The sequence below is a fragment of the Salmo trutta genome, chromosome 18 (genome assembly GCF_901001165.1).
Source record: "Salmo trutta chromosome 18, fSalTru1.1, whole genome shotgun sequence".
Taxonomy (NCBI): Eukaryota; Metazoa; Chordata; class Actinopteri; order Salmoniformes; family Salmonidae; genus Salmo; species Salmo trutta.
In genome coordinates, this window is record NC_042974.1 from 27,129,560 (window position 1) to 27,150,951 (window position 21,392).

General features: G+C 43.4%; 1 protein-coding gene across 1 annotated transcript in view; it reads left to right on the forward strand.

Annotated features, from left to right (window-relative positions):
- Positions 1–279: 279 nt before the first annotated feature.
- Positions 280–21,392, forward strand: part of LOC115153094 (protein quaking) — a gene marked incomplete in the record, with an annotated part of 80,636 nt that continues 59,523 nt past the window's right edge. The window contains 1 exon segment of the mRNA XM_029698148.1: positions 280–1,044. Within this exon segment, the coding sequence (XP_029554008.1) occupies positions 903–1,044 (142 nt within the window).

Consider the following 21,392-nt stretch of genomic DNA (forward strand, 5'->3'; position numbering starts at 1 on the left):
TGCCACTGCCTATTTCATTTGTGCATCTAGAAAACAAGATAGGTCATAATCCATTGCCTTCACCACAGTGAACACACCTATATTTAAGCTTTAATTAGCTTGAAAATGTGTACTTTTTCTCTCAGCCTCGTGGTAAAATGTGTAGAAAAGCATGAGGTGAGCTATAAAACTGCACATTTTCCTCTCTGCCCTATGGCAAAATGTGTAGAGTTGCAGGAAATTAGATTAGCTTTGTGTAAATATGTGCACACGCATTTGTCCCTCCACACTCGGTCCCGGCGGAGCGCGCGCCTCAACTCTCCGCTGCGAAACTCGGCTGTGAAGTGTGGTCATGTGACGGGCTAGCGAGCCCAGGCGAAGCACAGCCACACGGTTACATGAGACCGAATGCCAGCTTCATTGAAAAAGCTCTGTTATCGAGAGTAGAGACAGGAGGGACAGACGTTTTCAGTGTGCAGACACACAAAATAACAACACGCAGAAAGCTCTGGGGAACTCGGGGAAAGGGACATTTTCACAGCCTCAAGAACCTCGGTAGGAGAAAGCAGAAGACACATCGTTTTAAATGATAAATCAAGCGCAGTGGACACAGCGGGAGTAGATTATTCACGCCGATAACTTCTATAAGGGCAACTAAAAAAGAGAAAACTACCTCTCCGACGTTTCATATTTTTGTTTTATTTTTCCTTTAATTGACTTTTTTCTTTATTTTATCACCTGTCCTCAGAAAAGCTTACAACCAGAAGGTGTAGAATTGCAGTGCAGTGCGTAAAGAAATTGAACGCAACACCAGGAGACAGAACAGCTCACCGCATTTAGCCTACCAGCAAAATACAGTATATATATATATTTTCCATCCTTGGTTCTGTTTGGGGCTGATTTTTGTTAATTTTTGGGGGAATATGGTTGGGGAAATGGAAACGAAGGAGAAACCGAAGCCTACCCCAGACTATCTCATGCAGCTCATGAATGATAAGAAACTGATGAGCAGCCTACCCAACTTCTGCGGGATTTTTAACCACCTCGAACGGCTGCTTGATGAAGGTAAATTTGGGATCAATGTGTGTGAATAGACAAGCACCCTAAATGAAGGTAACATTACATGTGTGGTAGCTTATGTCACAGTGTGGGCATGGATCCCACATACGTATTCTGTCATAGTGAAAGTGCTGTTTCCCTTTTTACATAGTGCGACGTTGGGAGCATTTTTTTGCCTCTGTGGACTGAAATCATAAGCAATGTGAATGTGTTGTCAGCATTGGACAAATCATTATATCAATGTAGACACAACAGTAGGCTAGTCTACAGTTGTGAATAGTTCCCAATACCCTGGTTTGCATTCGTTTAATGCGAGCCTCCCCAACCTTCAGGCGTTTCACTCGAAGAGCACACCAGTACTTGTATTCTTGCGTGCTTTAATCCCACTCATGTTGACATAAAACATTTGATTAAAAGGTGAAACCCCTAGCCTACCTAAATAGAAAGAGAGATTACAATCTGTTTGGTGATTCACGTATTCTTCAGAGAGTTATTTTAGAGTTAACCTAAACTAGACATCGCTTTTGGACTCTATTTCAAGGTAATACACAATGCATGAGGTGGAGGGAAAAGTCTAACGTTTTGTCTACATTTAAAACATTGTTTTTTTAAAAGAAATGTTTAATACTTTGTCCCTACCTACACAGCCAATATTGTAACCAATTGCACCGTTATCCTTACGGCGCAATGAAGAGTGAAACATTTCTCACTCCAAACCGTCTTTAAAAAAAAAAAAAAATTCCCCTGAGAATATTAGAGAATATTACTGAAACAATAACGCATGCTATTAGTCTACATTTCGTGTTTATTTATTTTGTGTCCTTCAATAATGTTTATTCTAGTTGATAAAGATAGGCAATAATGCGTGTGTTGGAGCGCTAGAGAGACTTGGGAATTTGGTGGATGAAGCGCCAGGGGGCTCCCACCCGGTTTAGGCTTCACCTTATTTTATCGCCCATCTCTTTGGGTACCATTTTCCCCTCAGCATTCTGCTACCTTTCACCTTTTAAATTATTTAGGCCTACTAAACTATTTTATATATATCAAACTTTTGAATGCCTCATTAGACCCCGTGAGGTTTTATTTGAAGTGATGATTTTTTGAGATTAGAATTGTATGATTTCCTATTTGCCTACATAGGCTATATGCCAGCAATTTCACAAATATTTTGGTGAGTTCAGGAGATTTTCTTAGGGTGTATGAGGTGCCAGTGAATTTGTTTATTTAGGTTATATCCTACAGTATTGGTTGTGGGGAACGTGACAATTGACTGCGTAATGTCCACAGGTAGAACTGCCCAATGCCTAGACCCTAGACCAGGAGTAGTCAACTATATTCAGCCAAAGGCCAATTTTCATCAGACCAAATGGACGGGGAGCCAGAAAATAATAATAATAATTTGTCTGCTGCCAAATTGACCACAACTAAGCCCCCCCCCCCAAAAAAAATATTGTCATACCTTGATTACATTGAGACACAGTCACATGTCTCTTTTTTTATTTGTGGGAATATTTGGGAACAGATTTTCATAAATTATACACATTTTTAGCTGAATTATATCTTTTTCGACCCGTATGTTTTGACCAAAACAAAACCGTTACGGGACCCCTGCGGTAGACCTATACCTCCGCCTCCTATTTCAGGGGCGCGTTCAGCAGGACACAGCGTTTCAGAACGTTCAGACAGAAGTATGCTATTTAGAACAGTCATGAATCTCTGACCTGTAGAATAAGGAATCACGTCGGCTCTATTTGAGGTATGCCTATCTGCAACGTTCCCAATTGTTTTCGTTCTGAACATTACCCGGGTGTTTCTCTCATCTTGTCACGTGAATAAAATATTGGTATTTTTAGTGAGAGGTAAGGTATCTAACACATCTTTAAGAACATCTAACCGCCCACGTCAAATCTGATTTACCATGTGTGTGAAAAACAAGTGCTTTCTGTAGAGTTTTGCTGTTTTTCATGTGGTCAGTGGAAGGCTGATTCAGGGCTAGGCGGTGAAGGAGAAACACCCAATTTAGCCAAAGTGGATGTCCCCGCATATTATTGTCAATCTGTCATGTCATATGTTCACAAATCATCATCCTTACCATTCGATTCTCAGCTCAGACGAGAAGCCCCACAGCCTCCACCCACGTGTTCTCGAAGGGGTCTAACTCGTCTAGTGGGCCGGGTTAATCACGGACGCTCTCTCTCACGAGTTCCTGCATTTCGCATTGGTTTTGGTCTGAAGCATCGGTGCTTGATGGAGCTGCAGGCCGTGCTGGTGGGAGTGTGGGGCGGAGGGTTTGGGTGGGGCTGGAACGCAGCTGTGTGTGAGGAAAGCCGATCCCTCCGCTTCGCACAGCACTCCCGCTCATCTGGAAAGATTTCTGGGTTTATTCCACAGGACGCGCAAGAAAGAGAAACGTAGGCCTAACGTGAATACATTCCCGGAGACCATAGGATACATAAAGACACACACACACACACACACACACACACACACACACACACACACACACACACACACACACACACACACACACACACACACAGTGTGATATTGTGTGATAGTACAGCTGCTTAAGAAGTACAATATGGCACATGTAAAGTCCCCGTAGTACATTAGAGTTCCGATGCACTGAACACTATTCTGAAGAACTCTCTCCTTCACTTCCCCTTTCGCTGCATGGCTGTGCTCAATACTAGGCACTACTATTAGAACTGAGAAAAGCGTGCCTACGGTCTCAGCACTAATTGGATGGCCAATTTACAGAAACTCTTCACCACTCAGTCGTATAGTACACATCACGCAAATCAGATCATTTTCCGTGTGCGCGTCCGAGTGGGTTCGCAAGTATACATTTGTGAGCGTTGCTGTCAGTTTGTGTCTTCCTGTTAGTCTGTTCTGTATGTGGCTGATAAACCAGGTCTGTTTAAGTGCTGGGATGTGATGTGCAGACAGACAGAGAGATCTCTGAGTCAGTGCACGCACCCTTTGGCCAGATAGACGGTGGGGCGGATTGAGACACTAGTTTCACTTCCACTAGCACACTCAGTTCTGACCTCCAATAATACCACAAATGACATGTAGCTGAGGTGTAGTTGACTCAGCACCCCCCCCCCCCCCCACACACACACCATTCCCCTTAGCTGTGTGTGCCCGCGTGAGTGCCTGTGCAGGTGCATGTGTGCGTTTTATTTGATCAACAGGACATTTTGTAAATAATAATAATTCCAATCATCAATTGATTTAGCCTATGTTCCCCGTGCATTCACTGTATGCGGACTGGATTAGTGAGTGACGCCAACCACTGGGCACAGACGTCAATTCAACATCTATTACACCTTGGTTCAACGTAATGTCATTGAAATGACATGGAGCCAACGTTGATTCGACCAGTGTGTGGGCAGTGTTACAGTAATAGAATGGGATGGATTATTGCTAGCGTGATCTGGCTACACGTATGCATCTGCGGTAATGTGTACAATCGGATTTGTTATAGGTAGGGTGAATTGACCTAGTATACAATATCCTCATAGCGCCAGTCTGTAGCTGTGCTTTTCCAATGCCGTTATCAGCCGAGCGACGCTAAATCACTGGATTTTGCAGACCTCAGCGTTATTCCGCTTTCTAGAGGGGGGGAGGGGGGTCGTAGAGGGCTGGCGTATAAAATATCATCTACAGCTTGTGCTTGGCTGCAACGTTGATCATACGTGACGCTCGGAGACAGTGTTTTCTTCTCCCCTCTGTTGTGGTCTGTTGTGGTCTGCGGTGAAGAATGAAAAGAGATAAATGAGTATGGAAACGCAGCCACATCACTGATGGTGATGGAGGGCTATATCTCATCCCACAGAGGCTGCGTTTGTAGGAGATGGCTGTCTGATAACCCCGGTGCACCTGTGTGCATCGGCTGTGACTGAGAACTGATAATAGATTGTGTGTGCATGGGGAGAGTGTGTGTGTGTGTGTGTGTGTGTGTGTGTGTGTGTGTGTGTGTGTGTGTGTGTGTGTGTGTGTGTGTGTGTGTGTGTTTTGGTCTTACCATCCTTGTGGGGACCAGAAGTCCTCAAAAGGAGAGTAAAAACAAGGAAAATTCGGACAAGTGTGGTCATTTCGCCAGTCCCCACAAGGAAAAAGGCTATTGTGTGTACTTAGTGTACTTGCTAATAGTTTGTGTTTTTCTCCAGTGACGTTCAACTGCGGCAAGGTAACTCACAGAACCACCTGGATAATTAATAACGCTAGCTAGGTGTGTCCTGGGCAAGCGATTGTGGTCAGTATGTCAGTTGCAGTGACATTACTACCGAACCATGTCTAGATGGTCATGGTCAGAAAGTATCAGTGACCATATGACTCAGGTTAAAGTTGTCCCAGTCATTACTGGGTATGTGAGATGAGCCCCCTCATCTGAGCACTGAGCCCGGCCCTGAGCTGTCATCTGTGAGTGATGTTGTCTGCGCGGTGGCCCAGAGCAGACGACACAGCTGCGTACTGATGCGCAGACTGATGCCGCTGTTAGTGCAGATGAATGCTCTCAATGGACCGTCAGTGCAGCCAGCCATGCAGGGCTGCTCTGCTCTATAATAAAGGTGATGAATTGAATCACTGCTATAGGTACTCTGGTACTCTACTCTATGCCCCAGCCCCAATACACACTCCAATGGATGGGAGGAGAGGTTAGTAGAAGAAGGATCTGGGAGAGAGCAAGGCCAAGGAGCTTATGATGAATAACTTTTAAGGTGTGTGTGTGTGTGTGTGTGTGTGTGTGTGTGTGTGTGTGTGTGTGTGTGTGTGTGTGTGTGTGTGTGTGTGTGTGTGTGTGTGTGTGTGTGTGTGTGTGTGTGTGTGTGTGTGTGTGTCGCGCCCCACTGGGTGCCACTACTGTATGTTTTGTTTAACCAAAATGAATTGCCCACATTAACTGTATCCAAAGTGTTTGACAACTCATTTATCTTCATTGAGTTATTAGCTAGCTGTTATTGTCTTTTCTATTGATATGGACCACTAGCACATGAAACGATCCTGGGAAATCACATTGAAGAGTTCATATGTTTCACTAGAGTGACGGTTAACAAGAAACAAGTTTACTTCCCCAGGATAGTTAGTGGTTCACTAGCGTGACAGGAAGAAGACACTAACAGGGGTCGTTAAACGCACTCAGCGTCCCAGAGAGACAGGAGCTGACTGCGTCAGGGAGTGGTAATCTACACACACAGAGGGATCATTCCAAAGGTCTCCTCTTCGCCATTCAAAGTTGTGGAAGGATTCAGGTTGATATCAGGTGTAGTCTCCTTATATCTCGTCATATTGTGACTGTGTGTCTGCCTCTGACTCACTGTCTCTTTCGCTCTTCTATCTCTGTCTGGCCTTATCACTCTCTCTTTTTTTCTGTCTCTCCCCCTCCCTCTCTCTCTCTCTCTCTCAAGCATCAAGGAGTCCCAGAGAGACCAGAGAAACCTTCCAACTCATCTCACAATTAGACTAAGTGGTTCTATTCATCACATAATTGGAGTAATTAATTCATTTCAGAAGTGAAGTAGGGTTTGGTGGGGGGCTCAAAATCAATTTATTCAGATCCTGTCCCTGTGTTGTGGAGTAACCGTTCCGTCTCTTACTTAGGGTATGCACTGCAGCATTAGGAGAGACGGGGAAAAGGGTATCTTAGGGATAAGGATGGCGACGCTTGTGATTTTATTTGGTTAGTTGATACGGTGTGTTGTTGTCTATGCTTGGGTCAAAACCTGTGACATCCCTTGTACATGTTAAAAAGCACATCTTACCCTCTGTATTCAGTCTGTATCAACAGGTTAGAATTACACCTAGAGTACCTCAACCTACTGTGGCAGATAGACTAGGTATGATATTGGCTCATCATAGATACAGGGCAGGTCCCTACCAGGTCAGTCACGTGAAGCGATAGAGGCTTTCCCTCATCCCTTTAAACCCCCTAGAGTCGATTGACGCACCGGCGCGTCAGTCTAAGTAACATAATAAAAAAATCCCCATCAAAATCCGTCAGTTTAAGTCAAGAGATCTCTTTTTGTCGTTGGATGCGTCTCAATCCACCGCCTCCGGCGAAGTCGCACTTGCGCTTGCGAAAACATCTGTAGCGTCTGAACGGCTTGGCTTACAAAACTATTATGCAGTGGTGTGTAGTCATGGATACCAAGGGAAGCCAGGCTTTCCCATAAAATTAACCAAGAGTTTTTTTTTTAAACATACAATTATTCATCTTTCCTCTCTCTGTTTCATAATTTGCCTTCAATTCGCAAGAGGCTGAATGTATCTCACATGAGAAAGCATCCGAGCGAGCGAAACAGCGCCCCTCTGTCGCTCTATGTGTAGGCCATCTATCTGATGCTGTCTGGTCCAAACGAGTATGACATTGTTGCCGTCCGTAGCATTGTAGGCAAGAGAAGCCAGCGAGCATCTGGCCTCTCGTGACAAATAAAGTATAAAAAATGAGCGTTGGGCTAAACTGAGCGAGCTCAACTGTGAATGGTCCTGGTGCACCAGAGAAAAGTATCATGGGAAGCCAGTTTGGATTTGCTGTCACTCCTATCAAATCCCATTGAAAGCATACGTCATTGACAGAAAACTGAATTGTTGCATTTCGTTTGGTTGTTGTCCTGCGGTGGCTAGCTAGCCAGCTAGTTAAAATTGTACCTTTCCTAAATTAGCCATGGATTGAGATAGGGATTTGGGACTTGTGGTTCTACTTAATTCTCCGTATGATTATACGGCCAATGATTATAACAGCGATTCAGATCCAACCATTAATTCATACATTGTTGTGCCCCTGGCCTGAGAGGATGGAAGTTCAATATGTAGCTAGATGTAAAATGCTAATGTTAACTGGCTAACATTGCCCATGAATGGAAGTTAGGCTAGCGAACAAGCATTTTAGCCAGGTAGCCTAGGACAACAAAACATAAAAGCATGTACTGTATGACGGAGTGATAGACCGTTTCTTCAACATGAAAGAGAGGAGGATGAGGTTGGCGTTTCTCTACAAGTAGGGAGAGTCAACATGTTTTTCTACGTGCACGAACGCGCACGCACGCACACACACAGAAATCATAACCATGTATAGCCATATCATATTTAGCTCACGTTGATTGGACTAAATAGTTTTTGGTATCTTTTAGTTGTCTCTGTATTAGACTAAGCAAAGGTGATTTGATGATGTTGAAATTGTGCTGTTTTCTTTGCGTCTTGTGGCAAATCTCTGGGGTTCTAAATCGATAGTTATTTAGTGGTCTGAAAATGTCGAAAACATGAACTTGCTTGACCACACTGTAGGTCATGTAACTGTCTGTTACTCTACATGCAATATGCTTTGTGGACTTAACTGGACAGAGGCTTCCCCAGTTATTTTACCCACGTACCGCTACTGCTATTATGACCACTCTGGAAAGGGGAGACTCTCACCAACACAATGGTGTTCTCCTCTATGACCCCCACAAGTGTAACATGACTCATCTGAAGGTAACCGGTACCAGATTAAAAATACAAACGGAAGTATGAAGGTAGTTTTGTGCCTTCCCCAAAAAAGGGGTTAAATGCAGTGCCTTCGGAAAGTATTCAGACCCTTGACTTTTTTCACGTTGTTACGTTACAGCCTTATTCTAAAATTGCTGAAATCATTTCCCCCCTCACCAATCTACACACAATACCCCAAAATGACAAAGCAAATACAGATTTGTAGAGATTTTTGCTAATTTTGTTTTTTTTAAATATCACATTTACATATGTATTCAGACCCTTTACTCAGTACTTTGTTGAAGCACCTTTGGCAGTGATTACAGCATAGAGTCTTAGGTATGACGCTACAAGCTTGGCACACCTGTATTTGGAGAGTTTCTACCATTCTTCTCTGCAGATCCTCTCAAGCTCTGTCAGGTTGGATGGGGAGCGTCGCTGTACAGCTATTTTCAGGTCTCTCCAAAGATGTTCGATGGGGTTCAAGGCTCTGTCTGGGCCACTCAAGGACATTCAGAGACTTGTCCCAAAGCCACTCCTGCGTTGTCTTGGCTGTCATCTTAGGATCGTTGTCCTGTTGGAAGGTGAACCTTCGCCCCAGTCTGAGGTACTGAGCGCTCTGGAGCAGGTTTTCATCAAGGATCTCTCTATACTTTGCTCCATTCACTTTGCCCTCTATCCCTGCCACTGAAAAACATCCCCACAGCATGATGCTGCCACCACCATGCTTCACCGCAGGGATGGTTCCAGGTTTCCTCCAGACGTGACGCTTGGCATTCAGGCCAAAGTGTTCAATCTTGGTTTCATCAGAGCAGGTACTCTTTTTTTTCATGGTCTGAGAGTCTTTAGGTGCCTTTAGGCAATCTCCAAGTGGGCTGTCATGTGCATTTTACTGAGGAGTGGCTTCCGTCTGGCCACTCAAGCATAAAGGCCAGATTTGGTAGAGTGCTGCAGAGATGGTTGTCCTTTTGGAAGGTTCTCCCATCTCCACAGAGGAACTCTAGAGCTCTGTCAGAGTGGTCATTGGGTTCTTGGTCACCTCTCTGACCAAGGCGCCTCAAGTTTGGCCAGGTGGCCAGCTCTAGGAAGAGTCTTGGTGGATCCAAACTTCTTCCATTTAAGAATGGAGGCCACTGTGTTCTTGGGGACCTTCAATGCTGCAGACATTTTTTAGTACCCTTTTCAAGATCTGTGCCTCGACACAATCCTGTCTCGGAACTCTACAGACTATTCCTTCAACCTAATTGTTCTTTTGCTCTGACATGCACTGTCAACTGTGGGACCTTATATAGACAGGTCTGTGCCTTTCCAAATCATGTCCAATCAATTGAATTTACCACAGGTGGACTCCAATCAAGTTGTAGAAACATCTCAAGGATGATCAATGGAAACAGGATGCACCTGAGCTCAATTTCGAGTCTCATAGCAAAGGGTTTGAATAGTATGTAAATTAGGTATTTTTGTTTTTTACTTTTAATACATTTGCCAACAAACCTGTTTTCACTTTGTCATTATGGGGTGTTGTGTGTAGATTGCTGAGGTCTATTTTTTAGAATAAGGCTGTAACGTAACAATGTGGGAAAAGTAAAGGGGTCTGAATTCTTTCCGAAGGCATGTCACGTTCGTCGTAGGAAGGAGCCCAAAGCGCAGCGTGGGTATCGTTCCACATCTTTTATTTTAATGTGAAACTTTGCAAAACAAACAATAAACTACAAACAAAACACAAACCTTGACGAAAGAGGTGCAACATGCACTAACTAAAAATAATCTCCCACAAACACAAGTGGGAAAAACAACTACTTAGAGACAACGATGATCAGCTGCCTCTAATTGGGAATCATACAAAAACCCCAACATAGAAAAATGAAACTAGAACACAATATAGAAAAAATAAACTAGATAAAACCCGACAGTCACACCCTGACCTACTCTACCATAGAAAATAAGAGCACTTTAGGGTCAGGACGTGACAAGGCACTGTATGTGTAAAAAATCATATATATATATATATATGTGTATATATATATATATATATATATATATATATATATATATATATACAGTACTAGTCAAAAGGTTGGACACACCTACTCATTCAAGGGTTTTTCTTTATTTTTATTATGTTCTACATTGTAGAATAATAGTGGAGACATCAAAACTATCAAATAACACATATGGAATCATGTAGTAACCAAAAAGTGTTTAACAAATCAAAATATATTTTAGATTTTATATTCTTCAAAGTAGCCACGCTTTGCCTTGGTGACAGCTTTGCACACTCTTGGCATTCTCTCAACCAGCTTTAGCTGGAATGCTTTTCCAACAGTGTTGAAGGAGTTTCCACACATGCTGAGCACTTGTTGGCTGCTTTTCCTTCACTCTGTGGTCCAACTCATCCCAAACCATCTTAATTGGGTTGAGGTCGGGGGATTGTGGAGGCCAGGTCATCTGATGCAGCACTCCATCACTCTCCTTCAAGGTGTGTTTTGGGTCATTGTCCTGTTGAAAAACAAATGATAGTCCCACTAAGCGCAAACCAGATGGGATGGCGTATCGCTGCAGAATGATGTGGTAGCCATGCTGGTTAAGTGTGCCTTGAATTGTAAATAAATCACAGACAGTGTCACCAGCAAAGCACCCCCACACCATCACACCTCCTCTGCGTTTCACAAAGACACGGCGATTGAAACCAAAAATCTCAAATTTGGACTCATCAGATCAAAGGACAGATTTCCACCGGTCTAATGTCCATTGCTTGTGTTTCTTGGCCCAAGCAAGTCTCTTCTTATCATTGGTGTCCTTTAGTAGTGGTTTATTTGCAGCAGTTAAACCATGAAGGCCTGATTCATACAGTCTCCTCTGAACAGTTGATGTTGAGATGTGTCTGTTACTTGAACTCTGTGAAGCATTTATTTGGGCTGCAATTTCTGAGGCTGATAACTCTAATGAACTTATCCTCTGCTGCAGAGGTAACTCTGGGTCTTCCTTTCCTGGGGCAGTACTCATGAGAGCCAGTTTCATCATAGTGCTTGATGGTTTTTGCGACTGCACTTGAAGAAATGTTAAAAGTTCTTGACATGTTCCGGATTGACTGACCTTCATGTCTTAAAGTAATGATGGACTGTCATTTCTCTTTGCTTATTTGAGCTCTTCTTGCCATAATATGGACTTGGTCTTTTACCAAATATGCTATCTTCTGTATACCACCTCTTCCGTGTTAACTTCTATGGGCTAGGCGGGACACAGCCAGTGAAATATCAGGGCGGCAAATTCAAAAACAACAAAATGTCATAATTCAACTTTCTCAACCATACAACTATGTTACACCATTTTAAAGATAAACTTCTCGTTAATCTAACCACATTGTCCGATTTCAAAAAGGATTTACAGCGAAAGCAAAACATTAGATTATGTTAGGAGAGTACATAGACAAAAATAATCACGCAGCCATTTTCCAAGCAAGGACATGTGTCAATAAAACCCAAAACACAGCTAAATGAAGCACTAACCTTTGACAATCTTCATCAGATGACACTCCTAGGACATTATGTTACACAATATATGTATGTTTTGTTCGATAAAGTTCATATTTATATCTAAAAACAGCATTTTAATAATGGCGCGTGATGTTCAGAAAATGTATTCCCACCAAAACGTCCGGTGAATGTGCACATCAATTTACAAAAATACTCATCATAAACATTGACAAAATATATAACAATTAATTTAAGAATTATAGATAGACTACCCCTGGATGCAACTGCTGTGTCAGATTTTAAAATAGCTTTACGGAGAAAGAACATTTTTCAATATTCTGAGTACATAGCTCAGCCATCACGGTGAGCTATTCAGACACCCGCCAAGTTCGGGGCAACCTAAACTCAGAATTAGTATTAGAAATATTCTCTTACCTTTGCTGATCTTCGTCAGAATGCACTCCCAGGACTGCTACTTCCACAAGAAATGTTGTTTTTGTTCGAAATAATCCATATTTATGTACAAATAACTCAGTTTTGTTCATGCGTACCGATCACTTATCCAAAGGTATAACTCTCGAGCGTGGAACGAGAGACGAAAAGTTAAAATGTTCCATTACCGTACATAGAAGCATGTCAAACGCTGTTTAAAATCAATCTTTATGGTATTTTTAACGTAAAATTGCGATAATATTCCAACCGGACAATAGCATATTCATTCAAGAAGAAAAAGAAGGAACGCCGTGCTCGCGTGACAAACGCATATCCAATCCCTTTGTTGCTAGGCAGACCACTCAGTAACTGAGCTCCTATTATCTGCCCAGTGACAGGAAAATGCTCAAACCACTTTCTGAAGGCTTTTGACAGCCAATGGAAGCCTTAAGAAGTGCAACGTCACCCCACAGACACTGTAGCTTCGATAGAGAATCAAAAGAAGAACTACAATTCTCAGACTTTTCACTTCCTGCTTGGATTTTTCTCAGGTTTTTGCCTGCCATATGAGTTCTGTTATACTCACAGACACCATTCAAACAGTTTTAGAAACGTCAGAGTGTTTTCTATCCAAATCTCATCAAATACTAATAATATGCATATTCTAGTTTCTGGGCCAGAGTAGTAACCTGTTTAAATTGGGTACGTTTTTCATCCGGCCGTGAAAATACTGCCCCCTAGCCCAGACAGGTTAATTGAAATACATTCCAAGTGACTACCTCATGAAGCTGGTTGAGATAATGCCAAGAGTGTGCAAAGCTGTCATCAAAGCAAAGTGTGGCTACTTTGAAGAATCTTAAATATGTTTAACACTTTTTTTGGTTACTACATGATTCCATATGTGTTATTTCATAGTTTTGATGTCTTCACTATTATTGTACAATGTTGAGAATAGTAAAATAAAGAAAAACCCTGGAATGTATTCAACTGAAATGTGTCTTCCGCATTTAACCCAACACCTCTGAATCAGAGAGGTGCGGGGTTCTGCCTTAATGGACATCCACATCTTCAGGCACCCGGAGAGCAGTGGGTTAACTGCCTTGCTCAGGGGCAGAACGACAGATTTTTTTACCTTGTCAGCTCGGGGATTCGATCTAACCATTGGGCTACCTGCCGCCCCATGAGTATGTGTGTCAACTTTTGACTGGTACTGTGTGTATATATATTTTTTTCCTGTGTTTTCTTATATCTCCTAAATGTAGGACACTTCAAAACCTTGTTTCTTATGATAGATTTTTTGGACTGTCCTTTTTGCCATTTATGAATGTGTTATTCAATTAATTTCTATGGGCTTTATACCCACTGAGGGGTGGGCATGAAAAAGAGCATGTGAAAAAATGGATGAAACCTATTTATTGAAACGTGAAAAAGCTGAGCTGCTCAGGTAACGTGTGACCTTTTTATCGTTAGGTTTTGCTCTCACATGGTTTCTCATGCTCTTGCTGCTTCCGCTGCTTCCCCTCAGATGGATTGAGGTAAACAAATGATTCTCGAGGAAGTGACATCCTAAAGGTTTAGGGTTGATATCTTCATCTGAGAGTCGCATGTGGGATTGAGTAAGTGCTCTTGCGTGTGCTATGGGTTTGGTTTAGCTCATGTGAAATGATGGCTCGCCGTCTACCCTTGCTTTTCAAATCAAAGCGTATAAGTTAGACTGGACCACCTGTACGGATACTGCAATGTTAATTACCCTGCTGTAATTCATTTCAAAAGCCAATAAAGAATAGCGCTGTGAGACTGTGAGTGCTTCAACCTTTCAAGACTGCAGGTCTTCTGTGTCAGCCTCTTTTTGAGCACGGGCTATTTTTCTTCCACTTCTCGACACAAAGTTAACGCTTCAACACATTCTGGAATTGTTGTTTGCTTGGGGAATCTAAAAGATTGATGTGTTTTCCCTCTGTCAGCAGCTCAAAGTTCAAGGTGTGGTAGGAGTTGGAGGTTCCTTATTTTCTCACTTTTCTGAGGGGATTTTCAAATGTTCTGGACTGGTGCCCAAGTCCACTCTAAAGGATATTCAAAGGTATCCACCTAATGAACCATCTATTAGACCGCCTAGTTTAATGCTGATAAAGAGCATCAAGACCCGGCTGTGAAAAATGAGCAATCCTTGACCTCAATTATCTCGGCTCACTAAGGGCTCAAAGGAGAGAGAGATTATTCTTTACTCTTTTGAAGGTGGATTATAAGTGTCTTAAATTTCGGCTGCAAGACGTTAGATTCGTTGAAATACTGTAGGCCTATCTTTAGTTGGAACATTGAGGTTGAGAAGTGTAAATGATCTCTTCTGGATTTGTTAAGCTGAGTTCTCATACTGCTCACAACGTGTGATTTCTGTCCTGAATTTTTATTTCTGTCCTGATATGCAACGCTAAATCGTTTTATTTAGACTGAGACTTTTTTTTCTTCTTCCTTAGAGCTAGCTGATAATGTTTGTCGTTAATTTGGACGGATCCTCCGTCCGACCTCCCTTCCTCAAAAACATGTGATATCTGCCGCCACTCAATAACAAGCATTAAACCATTAACTCCTTAACCGCATGTCTCGTGACAGCCCGATCCAATTATGTCAGCCTAAGCCAGAGCATGCAGAACAGTGCAGGAATGTTTCATCAGTATGTTGCTGTGTTCATCCAGAAAGGAAATCACTGAGCGCAGTTTGTATCTCGTATATTTGCCTTAGCTGTGTGGCTAAATCTGACCACGGGTCAGCATAACTGCCTACTAATATTTGTGCAAGCTTTAACCATAGTTGTAAATTAACCAAATGTGGCCTGTTCAGTATCTCACAGTCTCGCATTTGCTCAGTGTCTTACATTAGCTCAATGTCTCTGAGCGTCTAACATTATCTCAATGTCTCTGAGCGTCTAACATTATCTCATTGTCGCTGAGCGTCTAACATTATCTCATTGTCGCTGAGCGTCTAACATTATCTCATTGTCGCTGAGCGTCTCACATTATCTCATTGTCGCTGAGCGTCTCACATTAGCTCAATGTCTCTGAGCGTCTCACATTAGCTCAATGTCTCTGAGCGTCTCACATTAGCTCAATGTCTCTGAGCGTCTCACATTAGCGCAATGTCGCTGAGCGTCTCACATTAGCTCAATGTCGCTGAGCGTCTCACATTAGCTCAATGTCTCTGAGCGTCTCACATTAGCTCAATGTCTCTGAGCGTCTCACATTAGCTCAATGTCTCTGAGCGTCTCACATTAGCTCAATGTCTCAGCGTCTCACATTAGCTCAATGTCTCTGAGCGTCTCACATTAGCTCAATGTCTCTGAGCGTCTCACATTAGCTCAATGTCTCTGAGCGTCTCACATTAGCTCAATGTCTCTGAGCGTCTCACATTAGCTCAATGTCTCTGAGCGTCTCACATTAGCTCAATGTCTCTGAGCGTCTCACATTAGCTCAATGTCTCTGAGCGTCTCACATTAGCTCAATGTCTCTGAGCGTCTAACATTAGCTCAGTATCTCATAGCATCAGTGTCTTACTCTATCTCAGTGTCTCTCAGTATCTCTATTCAAATCCTAGTTCATTGGTCGCGTACACAGATTTGCAGATGTTATCGCAGGTGCAGTGAAATGCTTATGTTTCTAGCTCCAACAGTGCGGTAATACATAGAAATACAAAACAATACACACATAATAAAAAATAAAAAATGAATTAGCAATGTCAGAGTCCGGAATATATATATATATATAATTGTGTGTGTATAGACAGTACGGACAGTATGTGAGTAGAACAGGTGTGTACAGCAGTAGTTATATAGAATGACCATGACTAGAATACAGTATATACATATAAAGTGTGTAAAACAGTATGTAAACATTAGTAAAATGACCAGTGTTCAATGGGAGCAGTCAAGGTACAGGGTAGAGTAGTGGGTGGTAGCCGGCTAGTCACAGTGTCTAAGTTTCAGGGCAGGGTACTGGGCAGAAGCCAGCTAGGAACCCTGACCTGTTCACCGGACGTGCTTGTTGCACCCTCGACAACTACTATGATTATTATTATTTGACCATGCTGGTCATTTACGAACATTTTAACATCTTGACCATGTTCTGTTATAATATCCACCCGGCACAGCCAGAAGAGGACTGGCCACCCCTCATAGCCTGGTTCCTCTCTAGGTTTCTTCCTAGGTTTTTGGCCTTTCTCAGGAGTTTTTCCTAGGGAGTTTTTCCCAGCCACCGTGCTTCTTTCACATGCATTGCTTGCTGTTTGGGGTTTTAGGCTGGGTTTCTGTACAGCACTTTGAGATTTCAGCTGATGTACGAAGGGCTATATAAATAAATTTGATTTGATTTGATTAGTGGTGACTGTTCAACAGTCTGATGGCCTAGAAGCTGTTTATCAGTCTCTCATTCCCACCTTTGATGCATCTGTACTGTCTCTGCCTTCTAGATGGCAGCGGGATAAACAGGCCATGGCTCGGGTGTCACTCTAATTCAGTGTCTATCTGTGTGTCTTTCCTCCAGTTTGTCTTTGCCCAGGCCTGTAGAGAGATGGTAGTGAGCCCGTCAGGCCAGCTCCAGGGCATGTGGCATCTATGTCACTGTGGCGCTGTGTCCATATGCTTCCCTCCATGCTCAGCCCAGCACAATCCTCTCTGCTGGCACACATAAGCCATCACCACTGAGAATCATAATTTCCTTTGTGTTAGCACCTCCTGAGGCAGCAACTGCTCAAAAGCAGCTTGGTACAGTATACCTGTCACATTGGTATGAATGATTCGGGAGACAGGCTCAGGAATGCGTAATAAGGGTCAGAGAGAACCTATTCCCCATCAGCAGACTGAAAAGATTTGGCATGGGTCCTAAGATCCTCAAACAGTTTTACAGCTGCACCATCGAGAGCATCCTGACGGGTTGCATCACTGCCTGGTATGGCAAATGCTCGGGCTCCGACCGCAAGGCACTAGAGAGGGTAGTGCGTACGGCCCAGTACATCACCGGGGCCAAGCTTCCTGCCATCCTGGACCTTTATACCAGGCGGTGTCAGAGGAAGGCCTTAAAAATCGTCAAAGACTCCAGCCACACTAGTCATAGGCTGTTCTCTCTGCTACCGCACGGCAAGCGGTACCGGAGCGCCAAGTCTAGGTCCAAGAAGCTTCTAAACAGCTACGACCCACAAGCCATAAGACTCCTGAACAGCTAATCAAATGGCTACCCAGACTATTTGCACCCCCCCACTACGCTGCTGCTACTCTCTGTTATTACATAGCCACTTTAATAACTCTACCTACATGTACACTTCATTACCTCAATTACCTCTACACCTGTACCCCCGCAGATTGACACATTGAATCTGTACCGGTACCCCCGTCTATAGACCCGCTGTTGTTATTTACTGCTGCTCTTTAATTATTTATTTGTTTTTCTTATCTCTTTTTTTTAAACTTTTTTTTCAGTATTTTCTTAAAACTTTGTTGGTTAAGGGCTTGTAAGTAAGCATTTCTCTGTAACACCTGTTGTATTCGGCGCATGTGACAAATAAAATTTGATTTGATTTATTCTTGTAACAATAATCGACAGGACAATGGTAAACCAAGGGCACGCTTATACAATTACTAATCACTGGGAATAGGGGACAGGTGTGCGTAATGAAAGTTCCGGAGGGATCCGTCACCATACCCATGCACTTACACACATACAAACACATTCAATACTACCTTATACATACAGTGTATTCGGAAAGTGTTCATACCCCTTGACTTTTTCCACATTTTGTTACGTTACAGCCTTATTCTGAAATTAATGAAAAAAATTGTATTTCATCCATCTCCACGCAATACCCCATAATGACCAAGCGAAAACAGGTTTATAGAAATGTTTGCAAATGTATTACAAATAAAAAAACACATACCTTATTTACGTAAGTATTCTGACCCTTTGCTATAAGACTTGAAATTGAGCCCAGGTGCATCCTGTTTCCATTGATCATCCTTGAGATGTTTCTTTAACTTGATTGGAGTCCATTTGTGGTAAATTCAATTGATTGGACATGATTTGGAAAGGCACACACCTGTCTATATAAGATCTCACAGTTGTCAGAGCAAAAAACAAGCCATGAGGTCGAAGGAATTGTCTGTAGAGCTCCGAGAGAGGATTGTGTCGAGGCACAGATCTGGGGAAGGGTACCAAAACATTTGTGCAGCATTGAAGGTCCCCAAGAACACAGTGACCTCCATCATTCTTAAATGGATGAAGTTTGGAACCACCAAGACTTTTCCTACAGCTGGCCGCCTGGCCAAACTGAGCAATCGGGGGAGAAGGGCCTTGGTCAGGGAGGTGACCAAGAACCCGATGGTCACTCTGACAGAGTTCCAGAGTTCCTTTGTGGAGATGGGAGAACCTTCCAGAAGGACAACCATCTCTGCAGCACTCCACAAATCAGGCCTTTATGGTAGTGGCCAGACGGAAGCCACTCCTGAGTAAAAGGTACCTGACAGCCTTCTTGGAGTTTGACAAAGGGCACCTAAAGACACTCAGACCATGAGAAACAAGATCCTCTGGTCTGATACATTCTTAAGTAAATGTGATATTTCAGTTCTTTTTTTTCTTCCATTTACAACATTTTCTAAAAACCTATTTTTGCTTTGTCATTATGGGGCATTGTGTGTAGATTGATGAAGGGGAAAAAAACAATTGAATCAATTTTCGAATAAAGCTGGAACGTAAACAAAATGTGGAAAAAGTCAAGGGGTCTGAATACTTTCCGAATGCACTGTACATATTGCATATACCGGTACACAAGCTGAGCTGGAATAATTGTCTGAGCTCCTGCCCTAATCACAGTACAGTGTATTACACAGGCACCAGCCTTGCTATTTTACTGTAGATATGGTGTGTGTGTGTGTGTGCTTGTGTATCCATCTGTGTGTGTGTGCCGTCGCTGCTGTCTGTGATTAGGCAGCAGGGTGGATGATGAGATCTGTCAGCCCTGTCTCCCTGATCAGACCGTGCGTAGCAGCCGTCTGCACCAGCGTACAGTCGCTTTCAGAAATACTCCACTGGGTCTGCTACTAGGCTCTGCTAGCTCCACCACTCCGCCACACTGAGCTAATTGAAGTGGGTATGTGCCAGAGCAGGCAGTGCAGAGTTAGCATCCCCCTCCTCCTCCTCCTCGTCCCTCTTTTCTCTTCCTCCTTTCTCCTCCTCCTCCTCTTCTCTTCTTCGTGACAGGGATTTCCGCTGCTCGAGTGTCCCTGCTCTTTTTCGGAGCGTGTGACGGCAGAATCGGAGCGAGGGATTTCAGCAGGCTTTCATTAGGGCACAGCTGGTTTGCGCCCAGCGGGCCCCCAGAGTCAACAACGACAGTGGGATATGAGCTGCTGCCCGCTGTTTGGGCATCTAAATATGGCACCTCGTCCCCCAATGAAACAGACACCTGAGATGTATCTCCCTATTTGTGCCCCCCCGAGATGGCATCATCACATAGCACTGGAGCTGAAGTCCAACTTGTGATGGATTGATTTAGCTGCGATCAGACCTCTGTAGGTGGACACAAAGCAGGTACACTGTAGAGAGAGGGAGGGAGCAAAGGGTGAGAAGGAGAATTATTATTCTGCAGAAAGCGCAGCTCCAGATGGCATCTCTGTTTGAGCGCTCGCCCCCCCCCCCCCCCGACTGAACCTTCACTCTCGATGTGGTTTCCACTCACAGAGCCCCGTAATTACTAACACAGAAGGGTGTCGGGACGATACTCTCTCTGTCTCGCACTCTGTCTGTATCTCATGCTCTCGTTTTCTCTCTATCTCAGTGTCTCGCTCGTCCCTTTCATTATCTCTAACTTGTTTCTCTTTTCTGTATGCACATCTTCCTCTCACTCGTTTTTCCTTTCTCCATGTCTCTGTGGACGTGGTGTGTGTGTGTGTGTGTGTCTGCTGCCCTTCTCATAAAGGACAGAGATATCATATCGTATCAATCTCGTGAAGAACGCGACCCGCGTAGGGCGCCAGCTGATTACGGACACACACACATGCACAAGCATACAAGCGCCCGCGCGCGCGCGCACACACTGCATCTGATAAACTGATCTCACATACTGGGGATTAGCTGAGAAGCCCCACGTAGTCTCAGTTAAAGCACGGTAAACTCACCAGCTGCTTTTTCAGTAATCGGATCAATCTCATGGCACAAGTTGGCGTGTCCTCCAGGCTGCTAATTGAACAGAGGCATTCGCAGCTGTTGATGTTTCAGTTTGACGTTCACCAGGACCCTTTATTTATTTATTTATTCTTGCTTTATTCTGTTTATTGAGCGAGCAACTGTTTAAGGTGTTTGATGTGGTGAGATGGTTAAGGGTTTGTGGATGAAAGCTTGTGCCTGTGAGAGTCATTTGTTCTGAGGCTATAGGCTAATAGTTTGTGATGTTCAGGAAAGCTGAGGCTGATTGCTGCCGATATATGTGGCAGATGGTGTTCAATTGGAGGGTAAATTCATCTGGGTGTATTGATTCGGAGTAGGGTAACTCAGCTTACATCTCACTCTCTCTCTCTCAGGATCACTTGGATGTGCATTGCAAAAGTCATCATATCCTTGTCAGATTGGTATTGTTCCTTAATAGAGAAAATGTAATGTTACCTTCTTGAAATGTATATTTGTATGAGTCACTGTGTGTGTGTGTGTGTGTGTGTGTGTGTGTGTGTGTGTGTGTGTGTGTGTGTGTGTGTGTGTGGTCACAAGTGTGTCTGTGGGCGCGAGCTAAAGTGTGTGTGTCCACATAGGCAGGTGGCAGTGTTGTGTGCAATAGGAGTTGCCCTTCAGGCCATAGCAGGAAATTGATTGAATTCAGAGGGGTTTAGAAAGCTGACAAATCACACAAAAAAAAAAAAAAAAATGGTTTAAAAAGCTGAAATAACGCTGTCCATAAATCACCAGTGACAGTTTAATCATCCTCAGGACTGTGGCCAAGTCTGAC